General features: G+C 42.9%; 1 protein-coding gene across 4 annotated transcripts; it reads left to right on the top strand.

Annotated features, from left to right (window-relative positions):
• The first annotated feature begins 1213 nt into the window (after positions 1-1213).
• Positions 1214-13988, top strand: LOC132474670 (P2Y purinoceptor 3). Of its 4 annotated transcripts, none has more exons than XM_060075497.1 (4): positions 1214-1775; positions 2121-2206; positions 10616-11124; positions 11628-13988. In XM_060075497.1, the coding sequence occupies exons 3-4, from the start codon at positions 10694-10696 to the stop codon at positions 12304-12306; spliced, it is 1110 nt and encodes a 369-aa protein (XP_059931480.1). In that variant the 5' UTR covers positions 1214-1775; positions 2121-2206; positions 10616-10693; the 3' UTR covers positions 12307-13988. The 4 variants fall into 4 exon arrangements, with proteins under 4 accessions (XP_059931480.1, XP_059931478.1, XP_059931479.1 ...); XM_060075495.1 differs by having other exon boundaries at positions 1215-1775; positions 10676-11124; XM_060075496.1 differs by lacking the exon at positions 2121-2206 and having other exon boundaries at positions 1215-1775; positions 10676-11124.
• Positions 13989-14004: the final 16 nt, after the last annotated feature.

Genomic DNA, 14004 nt, shown 5'->3' with positions numbered 1-14004 from the left:
TGTGTGTGTGTGTGTGTGTGTGTGTGTGTGTGTGTGTGTGTGTGCCCACCCACATGCCAGGTGTGTTTATTGATTGATAACTGCTAACAGCCGAAAACATGTACTATTAACTAGCCTGCGATTGTGATAGTTATATTGCCTCCTGCTCCCATATCCTGTTGCATGTGTTTTCAGCGCTGTTGGAAAGATTCAACTCAGCCTACGACGGCGACTGTAGTTCAGCAGAAAAGAAACAATATTTATGTCAAGCTTGTTTTTATAACACACTGTCTAATATTTGTTTCAGTTTGCTTGGTATTTGGTTCTGTTTGACTTTGGGTTGGATTTGTGGTATAGGCCTACTGTAACTGCTTTCGGATGTTTGTTGTAGATAAGGGTCTGGTTGAGTTGCAAAATTCTCACAAAGTTGTCCACGAGCTCGAAATGAGGGTCGTTGTTCCCGACATGAGGGTCACAACCGTCACATTGCCGGATTTTATGAAGAGGCCTTAAAAGGCCAAGAAACGCAAGACGCACTCCGGTTTAGCGCCATTGATCGTGGTGGTGAGTCAACCATGGCGTAAACAATGCGACAACACAATAAAACCATTAGCTCGGTAAAATGCACATATTTTATTGTCATTATTATTTTGACTGGAATAGCTCCTTTGTGAATTAGATTCTCAAGTCCAACGAGATTCTAGGACGACGCACACACACACACACACACACACACACACACACACACACACACACACACACACACACACACACACACACACACACACACACACACACACACACACGCAGAATCAAACACGTAAAACAATGTCTACAGTTCACCACAGCATAGAGGTCATGCCAATCACAACATCCCTCATCTTTTCATGCATTTGATTGAAAACAGAATTGGTAATTGTAATTCATCATCCATTCTCTCTCTCTCTCTCTCTCTCTCTCTCTCTCTCTCTCTCTCTCTCTCTCTCTCTCTCTCTCTCTCTCTCTCTCTCTCTCTCTCTCTCTCTCCTTTCTCTTTATCCTTCTCTATTTCTTTCTGCCTGTGATAAATCTTCTTGAATGGTTGAAAGGTGGTGCACTGACTACATTTGGCACATCGTATTGATCTGCATCAGCACGCGCAAGCGCGCATAACAGGTATCGCCAACTTCTGGCAGACTTCGACATCGTTCCAATTTTAGCAACATTTTCATTTTGTTTGCAACCGCTAGTTGGCAACAATAATACACCGAACGAACAACTCACACGTGTAGCCTTCGCCAGGGGTGTGCCAGATACAGACATAGATAGAGCGAACGTGATCTTGAGGGGGTTGTCTTCTTGATTCAGTGCACTAGACAGTGCACTGAACTCGCAGCCATTTTTTTTTACACTGAAAGTATTGTTGTTGTTCTTCTTTTAGGAATATTTTAGACATTTATCCGTGTGCGAGCTACTGAACAGCGCGCCTCCCCCTCCCCAAGTTCAGACCGGGCCAGGTCCTGAAAGGGGATATCACTTCTGCTATGTGCTAGCGACGAGAAACGACTCCTCGTGTTCTAGCAGACTGACTTATCGCATGTTTCCGCAACAAACGCTGCTTAATACACGCCTGAATCTTTAGTTTTTCGTCAGTGACGGATCGCGTGAGACAGGTAGGCCTACGAGAGACAGGTAGGCCTACGAGAGACAGGTAGCCGGGGGACGGGCTGGAGACTGGTCGCCTGTTGCTTGGCATGACAGTCACCCACGCATCGAGAGACTGCTGTTTACTGTAAGCCCACTTACTGCTTCTTGAGGTAAGTTGATTGCATTTGTAATGTGTAATTGTAAAAAAAAAAAAAAAGCCACTCGTCATTGTTTCCCCCCCCCCCCCCACACATATAATAGTTATTCCAATTTGCACTGCAATACAAAAATATATCGAATTATTTGGAGATATATCTAGATCACATGAAGACACTCCGACAACCTGAGGAAATAACATTTGCACGATCAGCGTGTAAGTCAAAGGGATTTATTAACCGGAAAACCCAAAGGTCTTCCCCTGAATAAAATAACATGGATAGTGTTGTGCTGTAGCCTATGTGCCACTGTTTCTAAGCAAGGCTTTAAAATGAAAATGTTTAAAATGTGCTTCATAGAATCTACACTGAGGAAGTCGGCATGTAAAACTTTGGGGAAGGCATGCAGAATATGGTTGGACGAAAACGCTGGAGGAGATCCACTGGTATGTCAATCAGGGACGATTCTAGACCATTTGAGCTATACTGATATTTGACCATCAGAAAGGAAACTAAAGTCATAAAGAAAAATACAAAAATAAATAAAGCTAGACCTGCTTAAATGGATGGATACTTATATAAATACATTTCTTTGCTTTAACCTTTGTAACAATGTGTAAAACAATACGATAGCACCCGAACTATTAGAAGATTGGTCCTCACTTATAACTGCCAATGATATAAATTAACCACTGATATGTCGGTTGTGATGTTTATAGCATGAACTGAAGGCTTCCACTTCATGCCATGAATATTCAAGCATAACCGCTAGACCTGTATTCAACCAAATGCAGGGTTGTATGATTTTTCTTTTCAGGAGCAAATTTGTTGAAATAAATATTTTTTAATCTAAAGGATTGTTGCAGATACTGTACGCCTTTAACATATCTTTGGTTATTCTTTGGTATGTCTTTGTGACACAAAATGTAAACCTATATATAACGTTTCACCTCTGATCAACCCTAGCTCTGTGTATGATACACTGTATACCTTGACTTACTGCTGTGACAGGGCAGACACCATGGCAGGGTAAGTTGCACATTTTACAAGGTCTTGAGTAGGTAAACTAGGTTCTAATTCCCAATGTGTTGAGCATTCAAAACGTCTCCCGTTTCCAATGCATGGCATATGGATTAGTGTTTTTGGGGCAATTTGCTTTTGTTCTGCCACAAAGGGCCTAAGTAAAGAAAAAACACAATTGTCCTGGTTACAGACCTTATGCAGCAATAGTACAATAACTTCCCCTCTCTCAATCCCCTCACCCTCAAGGGCTGATCGATCATGCAGACGCTTCGACGCAGTCGTGAACCTCTATGGTTCTGTGTCGGGTTTTAGTTAGCAGACCAATCAGAGCCCTTGCTGCTGCATTGCCTCGACAGATGGTTAAAATTGTTGGGAGGCGCACGTCAGGCCCTTGCGGTGGACGCAGCGAGAGTCTGCAAGGACGTAAGGGGTCCGTAACCTGCTTGCGTTGCGTGAACGTGGGAGCATAATCAGCCCTTTAGTCCCCCTCTCCCTTTCCTGTCATCCCTATCTCTTGCCCATCTCTCTCTCTCTCTCTCTCTCTCTCTCTCTCTCTCTCTCTCTCTCTCTCTCTCTCTCTCTCTCTCTCTCTCTCTCTCTCTCTCTCTCTCTAATTCCCTGGCATTCCTCCATCTCTTTATTTTATATATTTAGTGTAATAAAATAAAAAGGTATTAAGCACCTTAATCATTTTTGTATATAAATAGACTGTACTTTTATTTTATGTACTTTGGAGTCAGACCTTGACCAGCCACCCCCCTGTGAGAGGGCCTATTGTAAAGAGCTGAGGCAGAGCCACTATAGGCCACACACCCCTCTCCAACTTCAGTGTGGTTTCCATCCATCACACATTAGTTAGGCTTCCGTAAAAGATTTGGAACATTTAAAGCTAATGTGTGTGAAAAATGGAGGCACAGCTATGCTTCAGTAGAAACTTATTACTGTTGGGGAATAGCGATAAATATCTGGCTAATAGAAATTCAAGTTCAATGGCTAAATCCTCTTAGGAACCATCTGCGTGGTTTAAGCCACATTCACTTCCCCTTTGGAATGCAAACAGATGACAACATTGGCTGCAGGCCTTGGCTAACTGCTGCTTTGAGCTTCTGGAGGCTTTGGTAATGCAACAAAAGATATTTCTACACGACGCATACATCTCCTGTTTGGTCAACATGTTTTTGCATCAACATCATCAAGGATGAGTGTTTCTTATAGTTATAGTTAGAGAGTTCAGCAGCAAGATATGTTGTTTATCCTGCAAGAAGGCTATCCTGTGCCAAGCAAATTAAGAAAAACACCGGGACAGACTTCTTTAGGAGTGATTATTGATAACTATTAATATTGACATTAGCCATGTCAAATGTGAGCGTTGACATTGTTGACAAATATGATATGACTTTCACTGATGCATACTTCTGAGAGCGCGACACCATGGTGTGAATTTGGGAATACTGAATGAAAATGTAATTCTTGTTAAAACCTTTGACACAGATGTGTGGTGAAGGCAGATTACACCGAACAAAATTAACATTGAGAGCGGTATGTATCAAAGCAAAGGGAGATAAAATATTTAGCTAAACATGTTAATAATATCTGAAAATATAGAAGTCCTAATTTGTTATAGCATAACTTCTGTGGGGATATGGTGATAGCGTGGCCCGGAAACCAAAAACCGCACTGTTTCCTGTTGCGCTACAGAGATATTTGGCCGACAAGAAAGTCATTTGCTGAAGCTTTCAGAAGGGGATTTAATAATTGTATTTCTAAAGTGGCCAGTCCACACGCGGTTGGTTTGACCCTTCTTTCAATAATGTGGTGTCCGGACAGGATGCCTCGTCTTCTCAACTGGAGGAGTTTACCACGGCTGTTTGTATTTGCCGTTGGCCAATCACACGCTTCAGATCCCCCCCTCCAGCAACTGGATTGGTTTAAACAAATATGCAGCTGAAGAAAGTGAAATGCCTCGTTCACTCAGATTTCAGCTAGTCCGCTATCAGACTTTGTATTATTAATCAGAGATCTGATTTGTGACACTACCCAAAATGTTATGATGTATGTGCAATGCATAACACCATAGGTAAGCTTACTCCTCAGCGGGAGAAGGCAAAACCAAGGGAATTAGCTCCAATGGTAGAGTGCTTGCTTAGCATGCGAGAGGTATCCGGATCAATTCCTGCATTCTCCACCTGGTTTTGAATTAGTCAATGGTCTTGTCAGAGCTATCCTGTAAGGACTCGACTGACCTATGAGTCACACTTAGCCAGACGTAAAAGGAAGCAAACCTTCCACACCTGTGCTTTAACAGTTGACAGTTCTCCTGAACAATATAGGTGCAATATACTGCAACATTCGTTTTTTATTCATATTATTTTTTTTTTTTGCCTTTATGGACAGGAAAGTGAAGACAGACAGGATAGCGGGTTGGAGAAGAAGGGACATGACATTTAGCAAAGGACCATAGGTAGGTGGGAATCTAACCTGGGAGGCTACATGCCGGGGTGGAGCCACTGAGACGGCCCGGTGACATTATTTATTTTGAGATTTCAACATTGACGATATCAGGGTTTATGCTTCAAATTAAAAAGGTCAGAAGAAAAAATAGGCTTACAACTAATATTTATCAAGAAGTATTTGACTCTTGCCAGAATACTATTTGTGTGCCAATTCTAGCTAAACAAATAGAGATGTGCTCTGCTTTAATGCCCTTTTAAAGCCTTTTCCCAACGGACACAAACGGAGGATGTTCAGCATATAAACAGAAGGGTGTTTATTACTGTACGTGTTAAAGTGTAATTCTGGCGAAAATTGATCCCAGGGTCTTTTTCGCCCTACCGGTAGGTCCATGTTTCCAGGAATTCCACACAAGTCGATTACCGGGTACCGTCAATAATATAATAGAGGCGCAAGCAAATTTAACACAGCCAAGTATCAAGAGGGGAGATTTTTATATTAAATTATTTTGCACCTCTATGATATTGTTTTGGAAGCGTTCGCTGTGCCCCTAGCCAATAACATGGAAGCCATTTGGGCTGTTACATTGCTCTGGGCAAGTTCTATACACGATTATCAACAAAAAAAAGTGTCTGGAGGGCTTATTTTATGGGTCCTCATGCTGAAAAAGTCTCTGGGTTAAATTTTCGCCAGAATTACACTTTAAGTCATATAATCTAGTTTGGCCATGCGGTTCAGCCAAGTCTTTCTATTTACGGTGCAGCCGTAGTTTATGGTCTTATTTCACCACGCTGCTGGTCTTGGCGGATATTATCAATCACAAGTTCATGGTTGTCATGTTTTCTATTTCGTTAAGTGGCAGTGAGATATTACTTAGACTTTTTTCAGGTTTGCGTTTGTCTCCAGATGTATTCGTATTTCTGGGATGAAAATGCCTGCTGAGTTAACAGCCATCAAATCAATTTTCACATTCAATATGACACATTGCCAGTTGTATTGTTGTGTGTGTGTGTGTGTGTGTGTGTGTGTGTGTGTGTGTGTGTGTGTGTGTGTGTGTGTGTGTGTGTGTGTGTGTGTGTGTGTGTGTGTGTGTGTGTGTGTGTGTATCCGTGTTCAATGTCAGTGTCTGTGGATGCAAATGGATACCATTGTTCTGTGTGTTTTTACTTGTTATTATGTGCACTGATTTCCAATAGAAGGCATATTTTTATGTGTTATTTTTCTCAGTAGAGACAGAGTGGAGTAATATTTCCAGGCATCGTTGATAAAATTACACAGAAAAGGATAACTCACCGTTCAGAGTTTCTTTGCTTTTAGAATTTTTTTCTATTTGCTTATAGATCCTGTTCCGGATGTGAACAGGATGTGTGTGTGTGTGTGTGTGTGTGTGTGTGTGTGTGTGTGTGTGTGTGTGTGTGTGTGTGTGTGTGTGTGTGTGTGTGTGTGTGTGTGTGTGTGTGTGTGTGTGTGTGTGTGTGTGTGTGTGTGTGTGTGTGTGTGTGTGTGTGTGTGTGAGTGAGACAGAAATACAATCTGTCTCTACAATCAGTGTTCTTGGGTGCATGTGTCTGTGTGTATTAATGTATAAGTGTGTGCATGCGTGTGACGAGGTCCTACAGGGGATGGGTAAGATATCAAAATGTCGCCATTACGCCATACCATTCTTTTCATGAATAGCTCAAACCAGCTAGACCAAAAACAATTGAGATGGATCAAGCACCTCTTCTGGTTTTGATTCCATGGATCTCTCTCACTTGGTGAAGTTAGGCAGTAGGCCATCTAGCTGTGTGTAACCTAGGTGTAACCAACCACAGTCTGGCAGGGATCGGGAAACGACGTGTTCAAACAGTGTCCTGTCTCCTAACGTTACATCCCGGCGTGCCTAGTCCCCTGCAGGGATTTTCAAGCCGAGAATGAAGTGTTTACACCCATGTTTGACCTGCATGATTGAATTCTAACTCCACACGGGCGTATTGCTGTTCACCGGTCTAGACCGCGGTGCAACCTATTATGGTTAACGTAGGATTTTAGGTTTTGTTACATTCCAAGATATTGTAGGTATGTATCTGATTTCTGACATCCTGGAAGTGGAACAGTGTGTTCACAGAAGGTAAATACTCCAAAGAAGAGCTGTGTCTATTATATCTGTTATGTTGTGCAATATTGCTGCTCATCATGCGTTATTTATAGGCTGGGGACACTTTCCGTACTTACTGTTGGAGAGCCCAGTGCCTGTGTGAGAGTATGTCTGTGTGAGTCATGTGTGTTGGAGATGGGTTAACACTTATATCTGGTAACCTTACTACTCAGTGGAAGAGAGCTGCACCAGGGGAATCAGCCAAATGGAAGAGCACTCGCCTAGCATGGGATCAATGGCAGCATTTTCCATATTGAGGTACCTTTTGTAGGTGACCTTGTCACAACTTTACAATGCATTGAGTTAGCTTCAAGCGAGTGCTGACTTGTCCTGACCTTTAGCTGTGAAAATAAATCTATCAAATTAGGTCTGAATTTTACAGGGTTAGCTGATGAGCTAGTCTGACCTAGCTTGCATCTAGGTAGTACATGTCATGGCATTATCAAAAACTGACCTTCTTCTGAGTAGAGAGTGACCACTTTCATTGTACTTTCATCGAGTTTGAACAAAAGTAAGAGCCACACACTCATCGTGTACTTGTTTTTTTTAACTACCTTCTCCCTTCCCTGACGTAACCTAATAGATTTTGGATTGCTGGCAACCGCAAACAGACACACACCTCAATTGTGAAATTAAATTGTGAGTCACTGTTTGCCAACAGTCGGCATACGCACACACGACACACGGTTCAAACGTCAGATATACACCCACACACACGCGGCATGTCTGTGTTGAAATCAATTGTGAAATCAAATCTGTAACAACCCACGGATGATAACATGAAAAAAACGATTTGTAGCAAAGGATGTAGCGATTGCAGTCTGTGTGCGGGCCTGTGCATGTTTGTGTGTGCGTGCATGCCGATGTGTGCGTAAATATTCCAAGACTACTACTCAGACACAGTAAGCTCTGAGGAGGAGGCTGGATGCATTGATTCCAGACATTTGTACTGAAGACATTCATGTGATAATCAACAATTGGTTGAACACTCTGGCTGGAATGAATGCTTCACTGGATGTGAAACCTAAGTAGTGCACTGGCAGAAACCACGCTGTAATTATAGTATGTACCTCAGGGGTCCAGTGACGGGGAAAAAATAATAAATACACATGGTTTAATAACGCCAGAATTTTTGTTAAACGGCCAATGTGTTAAAAAAGTCTTCACAAAATACATTGTAGCAATAGCAAAGCATGCAGCTTCAACATTGGAAAAGGACACACAGGTGTTAAAAACAGTAAAAGCATACACACATAGAATGATTGCTAACACATATAAATATAGACAAACATATGCAGATAAACTACTTGTACAACATGTGTATGGAATAATCAACTGTTGTTTTGATTGATAACTTTTAGTCTAGATTATTCCACTCTCTTGAACCTGTGACATACCAGGCTAAAGATCTAAGTCATGGGTGACAATATCAAGCACAGGTTTGCATTTTCATAAGATGATCCCAATTTAACATCTCGCATATTTGTATGGATTGGGCAGAAATGGAAGTGCCTGGATTGATACCCTTGGTTTATAGAGATTCAAGTGGTTTCAGCGACGATGGTTGGCCAGTGAAGTTTTTTAAACATTAGTTCCGATGAGTGAAAATCATAGAAGGGAGAAAAATATTGGTAGCCTTTGTAGAAATGTGAGTAATGAATCGAATATCTGCAAGATTAATCCTGACCCTTTTACATTATTTTAACATGTGATTTAAAGGAGAGGTTAGAGTCAATTCACACCCCAAGATATTTGAATTGGCTCACAACCTTCAGTTGCTTCTGCAAGGTTCATTAGTGGTTCAAATGGTTTTGCACTACAACACGTGTCTTAAACAGCTAACTGTTTTCGACACAGTATTTGGAGGCGGCACTTTTAAAGCCATTCTTTGACCAGCCATTAAACTTGTAATAATAATAATAATAATACATTTAATTTAGAGGCGCCTTTCAAGACACCCAAGGTCACCTTACAGAGCATATAGCCATCATTCAAAACTATGTAAAACAGACTAGGAATAAAAGGAAAACAGAGGTTAAACATGAAGAATAATAATAATGAATAACACTCAAAGACGCCTAAAGTGAAGGGGGACCTCACTAACCACCACCAATATGTAGCACCCACTTGGGTGATGCACGGCAGCCAATCGGCGCCAGAACGCTCACAACGCTCAATCCTACCCGCCCTCCTGCCCTCCCGGACTTCCTCCAGAATGTGAGCTTATTCGCAAGCAACATCTGCTTTGGTTCTGCCAAGTACAAGTATAACAGTGTTGTCTGTGTACAGTAGGGTTTCAACTTCAGAACAAACAGATTGATGGTCAGTTATGTGTTTACTAAATAGGAGTGGCCCAAGAATAGATCATTACGGGAAACCCGTAGGCAACTGCAGTGACTTGGATTGATGATTATTTATGGCAACTGATTAAGACCATTTAATAATGCATGATTCCACCAATTTCACTGCACCATTGAAAGGATTTAGGGATAGCTTAGCAAGGAGAGCTTTCTGATTGAAGGTTTCAAAAGATTAACTGAGAAAAATAAAGAATTAGCGTGAAAACTGCATCGGCTGGTGCGCAGAGCAGTTTTAAGATGGAAAATTATCTGCTCAGCTACCCGTTTCTCAGCAGCTTTGGATACCGTTAGGTAAATGCTGATTGGCCTTCAATTACATATGGAAAGTGGGTCAACAGATTTGAAGATTGGACAAAAGAAAATTTCAAGGCATTTGAGAACGGGCTGAGGAGAGGTAAATGATAGAAGTAATTGGATGAGCTAGTTCTGAACAAAGGTATTTTAGCATAGTTGTATCCATCCCAAAAATATATTTTGGTCATGAAAGTTTGACTGACCTGATGCTTTTCATGACTTCTGGTTCATTGATGTTTTTTTATGGTAAAGGCAGGTTTTACACTAGTTTCTGGGTATATTCTCGGAGTTAACTGAGAAACCCTGGGCAGTGTCAGCCACAGAGTATCAGCCTTCAATCGCTTCCTATTCATCTTCCTGACCATGATGATCAGGTTATGATCTGACAGTCCAGTTTGAATATTCAATCATTTTAAGATTCAGGGCTGTTGCTTAAAACTAGAGCAATCTGTTTGCTTGTGAGTTAGTTATTATTGTGGGCCCTTGAATTAACTATGATAAGTCCAGCCCGTTATTTAATTCAGGTTTATCCTATTAAATTTATCCTCTAGATTTATATTATGCCACCAATAATGATTTTCTCTGTTTAGTAACCACTTAATCACATTGTATCTCCTACCCGCCCTCCTGCCCTCCCGGACTTCCTCCAGAATGTGAAAGGAACCACCATGCCCACCACCACACACCTATCCACGGAGTCCTCCTTCCTGGGTCTCCTTCCCTTCTCCAGCTTCTACCTGGGTCTGGAGCTGGAGCCCACAGTGGCCTCAGCGTTGGAGGGGCTGACGTTGGTCGACAGCAACGTCAGCCGGCCGAGCAGCCCGCGGTGCACCTACAAGGAGGACTTCAAGCGCATCCTTCTTCCTGCCGTCTACAGCCTCGTCTTCCTCATCGGCCTGCCTCTGAACTCGGCCGTCGTTCTGAAGATATGGAGGCTGCGCCCCAACCTGTCACGCAACAACATCTACATGCTCAACCTGGCCATGGCAGACTTCCTGTACGTGATGTCACTTCCTCTGCTGATATACAACTATGCCAGCCATGACTATTGGCCCTTTGGTGAGCTTGCCTGCAAAATGGTGCGCTTCCAGTTCTACAGGTGAGGGGTTCTAACGTGCTTCTTTGTAGGTTTTGCTCAAGGTCAACATCCTGATATTTCTTTCTTATTCATCTTTCCTATGAGCTCTTAAATGTACATACTTGGTGGTGGAAGGCGATTCTCATTTTTAGCATGATGTATGTGCTCGTGTTGTTAGTATTAATGCTTGATGTCTTATGATTAGTATGATTACACACCCGGCTGAGTCACAAATCAAAAGCATCAACCAAACCCTCAATACTTTGAAGTACTTCCTCTCTCTAACTTTCCCTGCCCTAGTCTTTTTTCAGCCTGTTTGTTTACACACATGATGCTTAATTATCACAACAGCTGTAGTGTGTTCTAACTATGGCTGTTCTATGTTATTGCTTAATGACCGGGGTCAGGGTTATTAAGACACGCTCACACATATTAAGACAGTGTTGTTCATCTATTGTGTTACGTAATTCATTGAGCAGAGAACCATATGTACTAACTTGCTTCCACCTTTCGGTCCTCCGTAGCAACATGCACGGGAGCATCTTCTTCCTCACCTGCATCAGCCTGCAGAGGTACGTGGGCATCTGCCACCCCCTGGCCAGCTGGCACAAGGAGGGCGGCCGGCGGCTGGCCTGGATCGTCTGCTTCGGGGTGTGGCTGGTGGTGGCCCTCCTCTGCGCCCCCACCTTCCACTTCGCCGCCACGGGCACCCAGAGGAACCGCACCGTGTGCTACGACATGAGCCGGCCCGACCGCTCCCTCGACTACTACCCCTACGGCATGGCGCTCACCTGCCTGGGCTTCGCGCTGCCCTTCCTGGCCGTGACGGCGTGCTACTGCCGCATGGCCCGGCTCCTCTGCCGGCCCGCCGCCTACCAGGGCGTGTCGGGGGCGGCGGCGGCGAGCGAGAAGCGGGACAAGGCGGTGCGCATGATCGTGGTGGTGGTGGTGGTGTTCGCCGTCAGCTTCCTGCCCTTCCACCTCACCAAGACACTGTACCTGCTGGTGCGCACGCTGCCCGGCGCGCCCTGCGCCACGCGCAACCTCTTCTCCGTGGTGTACAAGTGCACGCGGCCCTTCGCCAGCATGAACAGCGTGCTGGACCCCATCCTCTTCTACTTCACCCAGCCGCGCTACCGCCAGAGCACCCGCCGGCTGCTGCGCAGGGTCACCATGCTCAAGGACAAGGGCACCAGCGTGTGACTGTGTCCAGTGCGGTCCGATCCCAGAACCAGGGACAGTTTAGCACCGCTCCTTCAACCACGCCGTGACCCAGGTGGTATGGAGTTCTGCGTATGGCTGGTATTCTGCCAGGGCTAGGGGGAAATATATGGAAGATCTGAACACCATGATGATATAAGAAGGGAGATTTAAATGATCAATATATGTATAACGTTAGATGCAGGCATGGACTGCCACTTCCGTGTTCTGACCACCAGAGGGCGTATTTGTTCCTTGGCGCTGTAGTACAACTACATACCTGACCCGCTATTTCTAAATTGGAAGCCTCTGGTGGTCATGGTTGAGTTGAATTGATACCAACCTGACTTGTTTTTGTCTGATGCAGTCGGATGCATCCCTTGATTTTAATGTGAACAAAAAACGTGTGTGAATATGTGACTGAAATCTAGACTGCTTAGAAGGGAAGGAGATGGGGGTTTGAGTTTAGGCTGACCCCTGTGGTTTTCCTCTTCCTGTGTGTGTGTGTGTGTGTGTGTGTGTGTGTGTGTGTGTGTGTGTGTGTGTGTGTGTGTGTGTGTGTGTGTGTGTGTGTGTGTGTGTGTGTGTGTGTGTGTGTGTGTGTGTGTGTGTGTGAGAGAGACCTTCCCATGAAACAGAAGTTTCCTTCCTCCTGTTTGTGTACATGTTGTTCATACTGACAGAATGGAAAGACGCACTGCGCTTTTGAAAGAGATTTTTAGGTTATAAACCATGAGGTTTCGCTATGAATACGTTTTCCAACCTTGCATATGAGATATATTCTGGTTCTCTCACAATCAATGACAATGCTGCAGTCAAATGCCATGCTTGTAGAAAAATGCTCCCGAGCCTAAGAGAATAAAAAAGTTGTCCTGTTTTATATTATCTTGCATGAGATGCAAAGTTAATGAATATGAAAGTAGGGATTATGTTTTATGGCTTCAGCCAATGACTAGGCTCACATGCAAAGGTTCTCCAAACCCCAATATCCAAAGTCTATCAAAAATGTTATGCATCTAAAAAATTAAACACTGCATGTAACTTTGGATACAAGTGTCAGTTAAATAATAAATATCTCTTGGATCAGGAACTGAACTAACCTTAAGACAAGTTATCACTAAAACAGGATGGTTCACCCATAGATCCAAAAAAACATGCCAAAAGATGTATCTACTACTTATAAATATATATATTTATAGATATAACCGCATGTTTACTAAACCAAAATAATATACCTTATACAGTCGGGCAGCTTCCAATATAAGGCATGAGAATCAGAATATTTAATATATATATTTATTTCATAAATACTGTGAATGTGTGGGATTCCTCGAACGCATTACAGTGATTAAGAATGCTGTCAGATTGAAAGACTGTGTGTGTGTGTGTGTGTGTGTGTGTGTGTGTGTGTGTGTGTGTGTGGGGGTGCTTGCGTGTGCACCATTCCAGCCACATTTAGAGTTTCTATATAAGAGTATTATTCTTTTCAGATATTATATTTTTGTAACGATTCAGAATAAAATATAATGACAACATATTTTTTAGGTTCTAGTTTGATTTGTACATTACTAATGAGTAGCTGTAATATCCAAAATGTATGTTTTTTTATGTAGATTTAAATAGACACCAGAATTCATGTTCTCTGTGTCCCTTACTTTCATTAAAGAAAATGCATACTAAATGTAGACTTTGAGTGACTTA

This window comes from Gadus macrocephalus, chromosome 16, assembly GCF_031168955.1.
Source record: "Gadus macrocephalus chromosome 16, ASM3116895v1".
Taxonomy (NCBI): Eukaryota; Metazoa; Chordata; class Actinopteri; order Gadiformes; family Gadidae; genus Gadus; species Gadus macrocephalus.
Note: the sequence above shows the minus strand (reverse complement) of the source record. Positions and strands in the feature narration are given on the sequence as shown.

Bases quoted from the DNA above. Each gene is read 5' to 3' on its own strand.
- LOC132474670 (XM_060075497.1), top strand. From the start codon at position 10,694: ATGCCCACCACCACACACCTATCCACGGAGTCCTCCTTCCTGGGTCTC. The intron at 11,125-11,627 runs GTGAGGGGTTCT...GGTCCTCCGTAG, and splicing joins GTGCGCTTCCAGTTCTACAG to CAACATGCACGGGAGCATCT.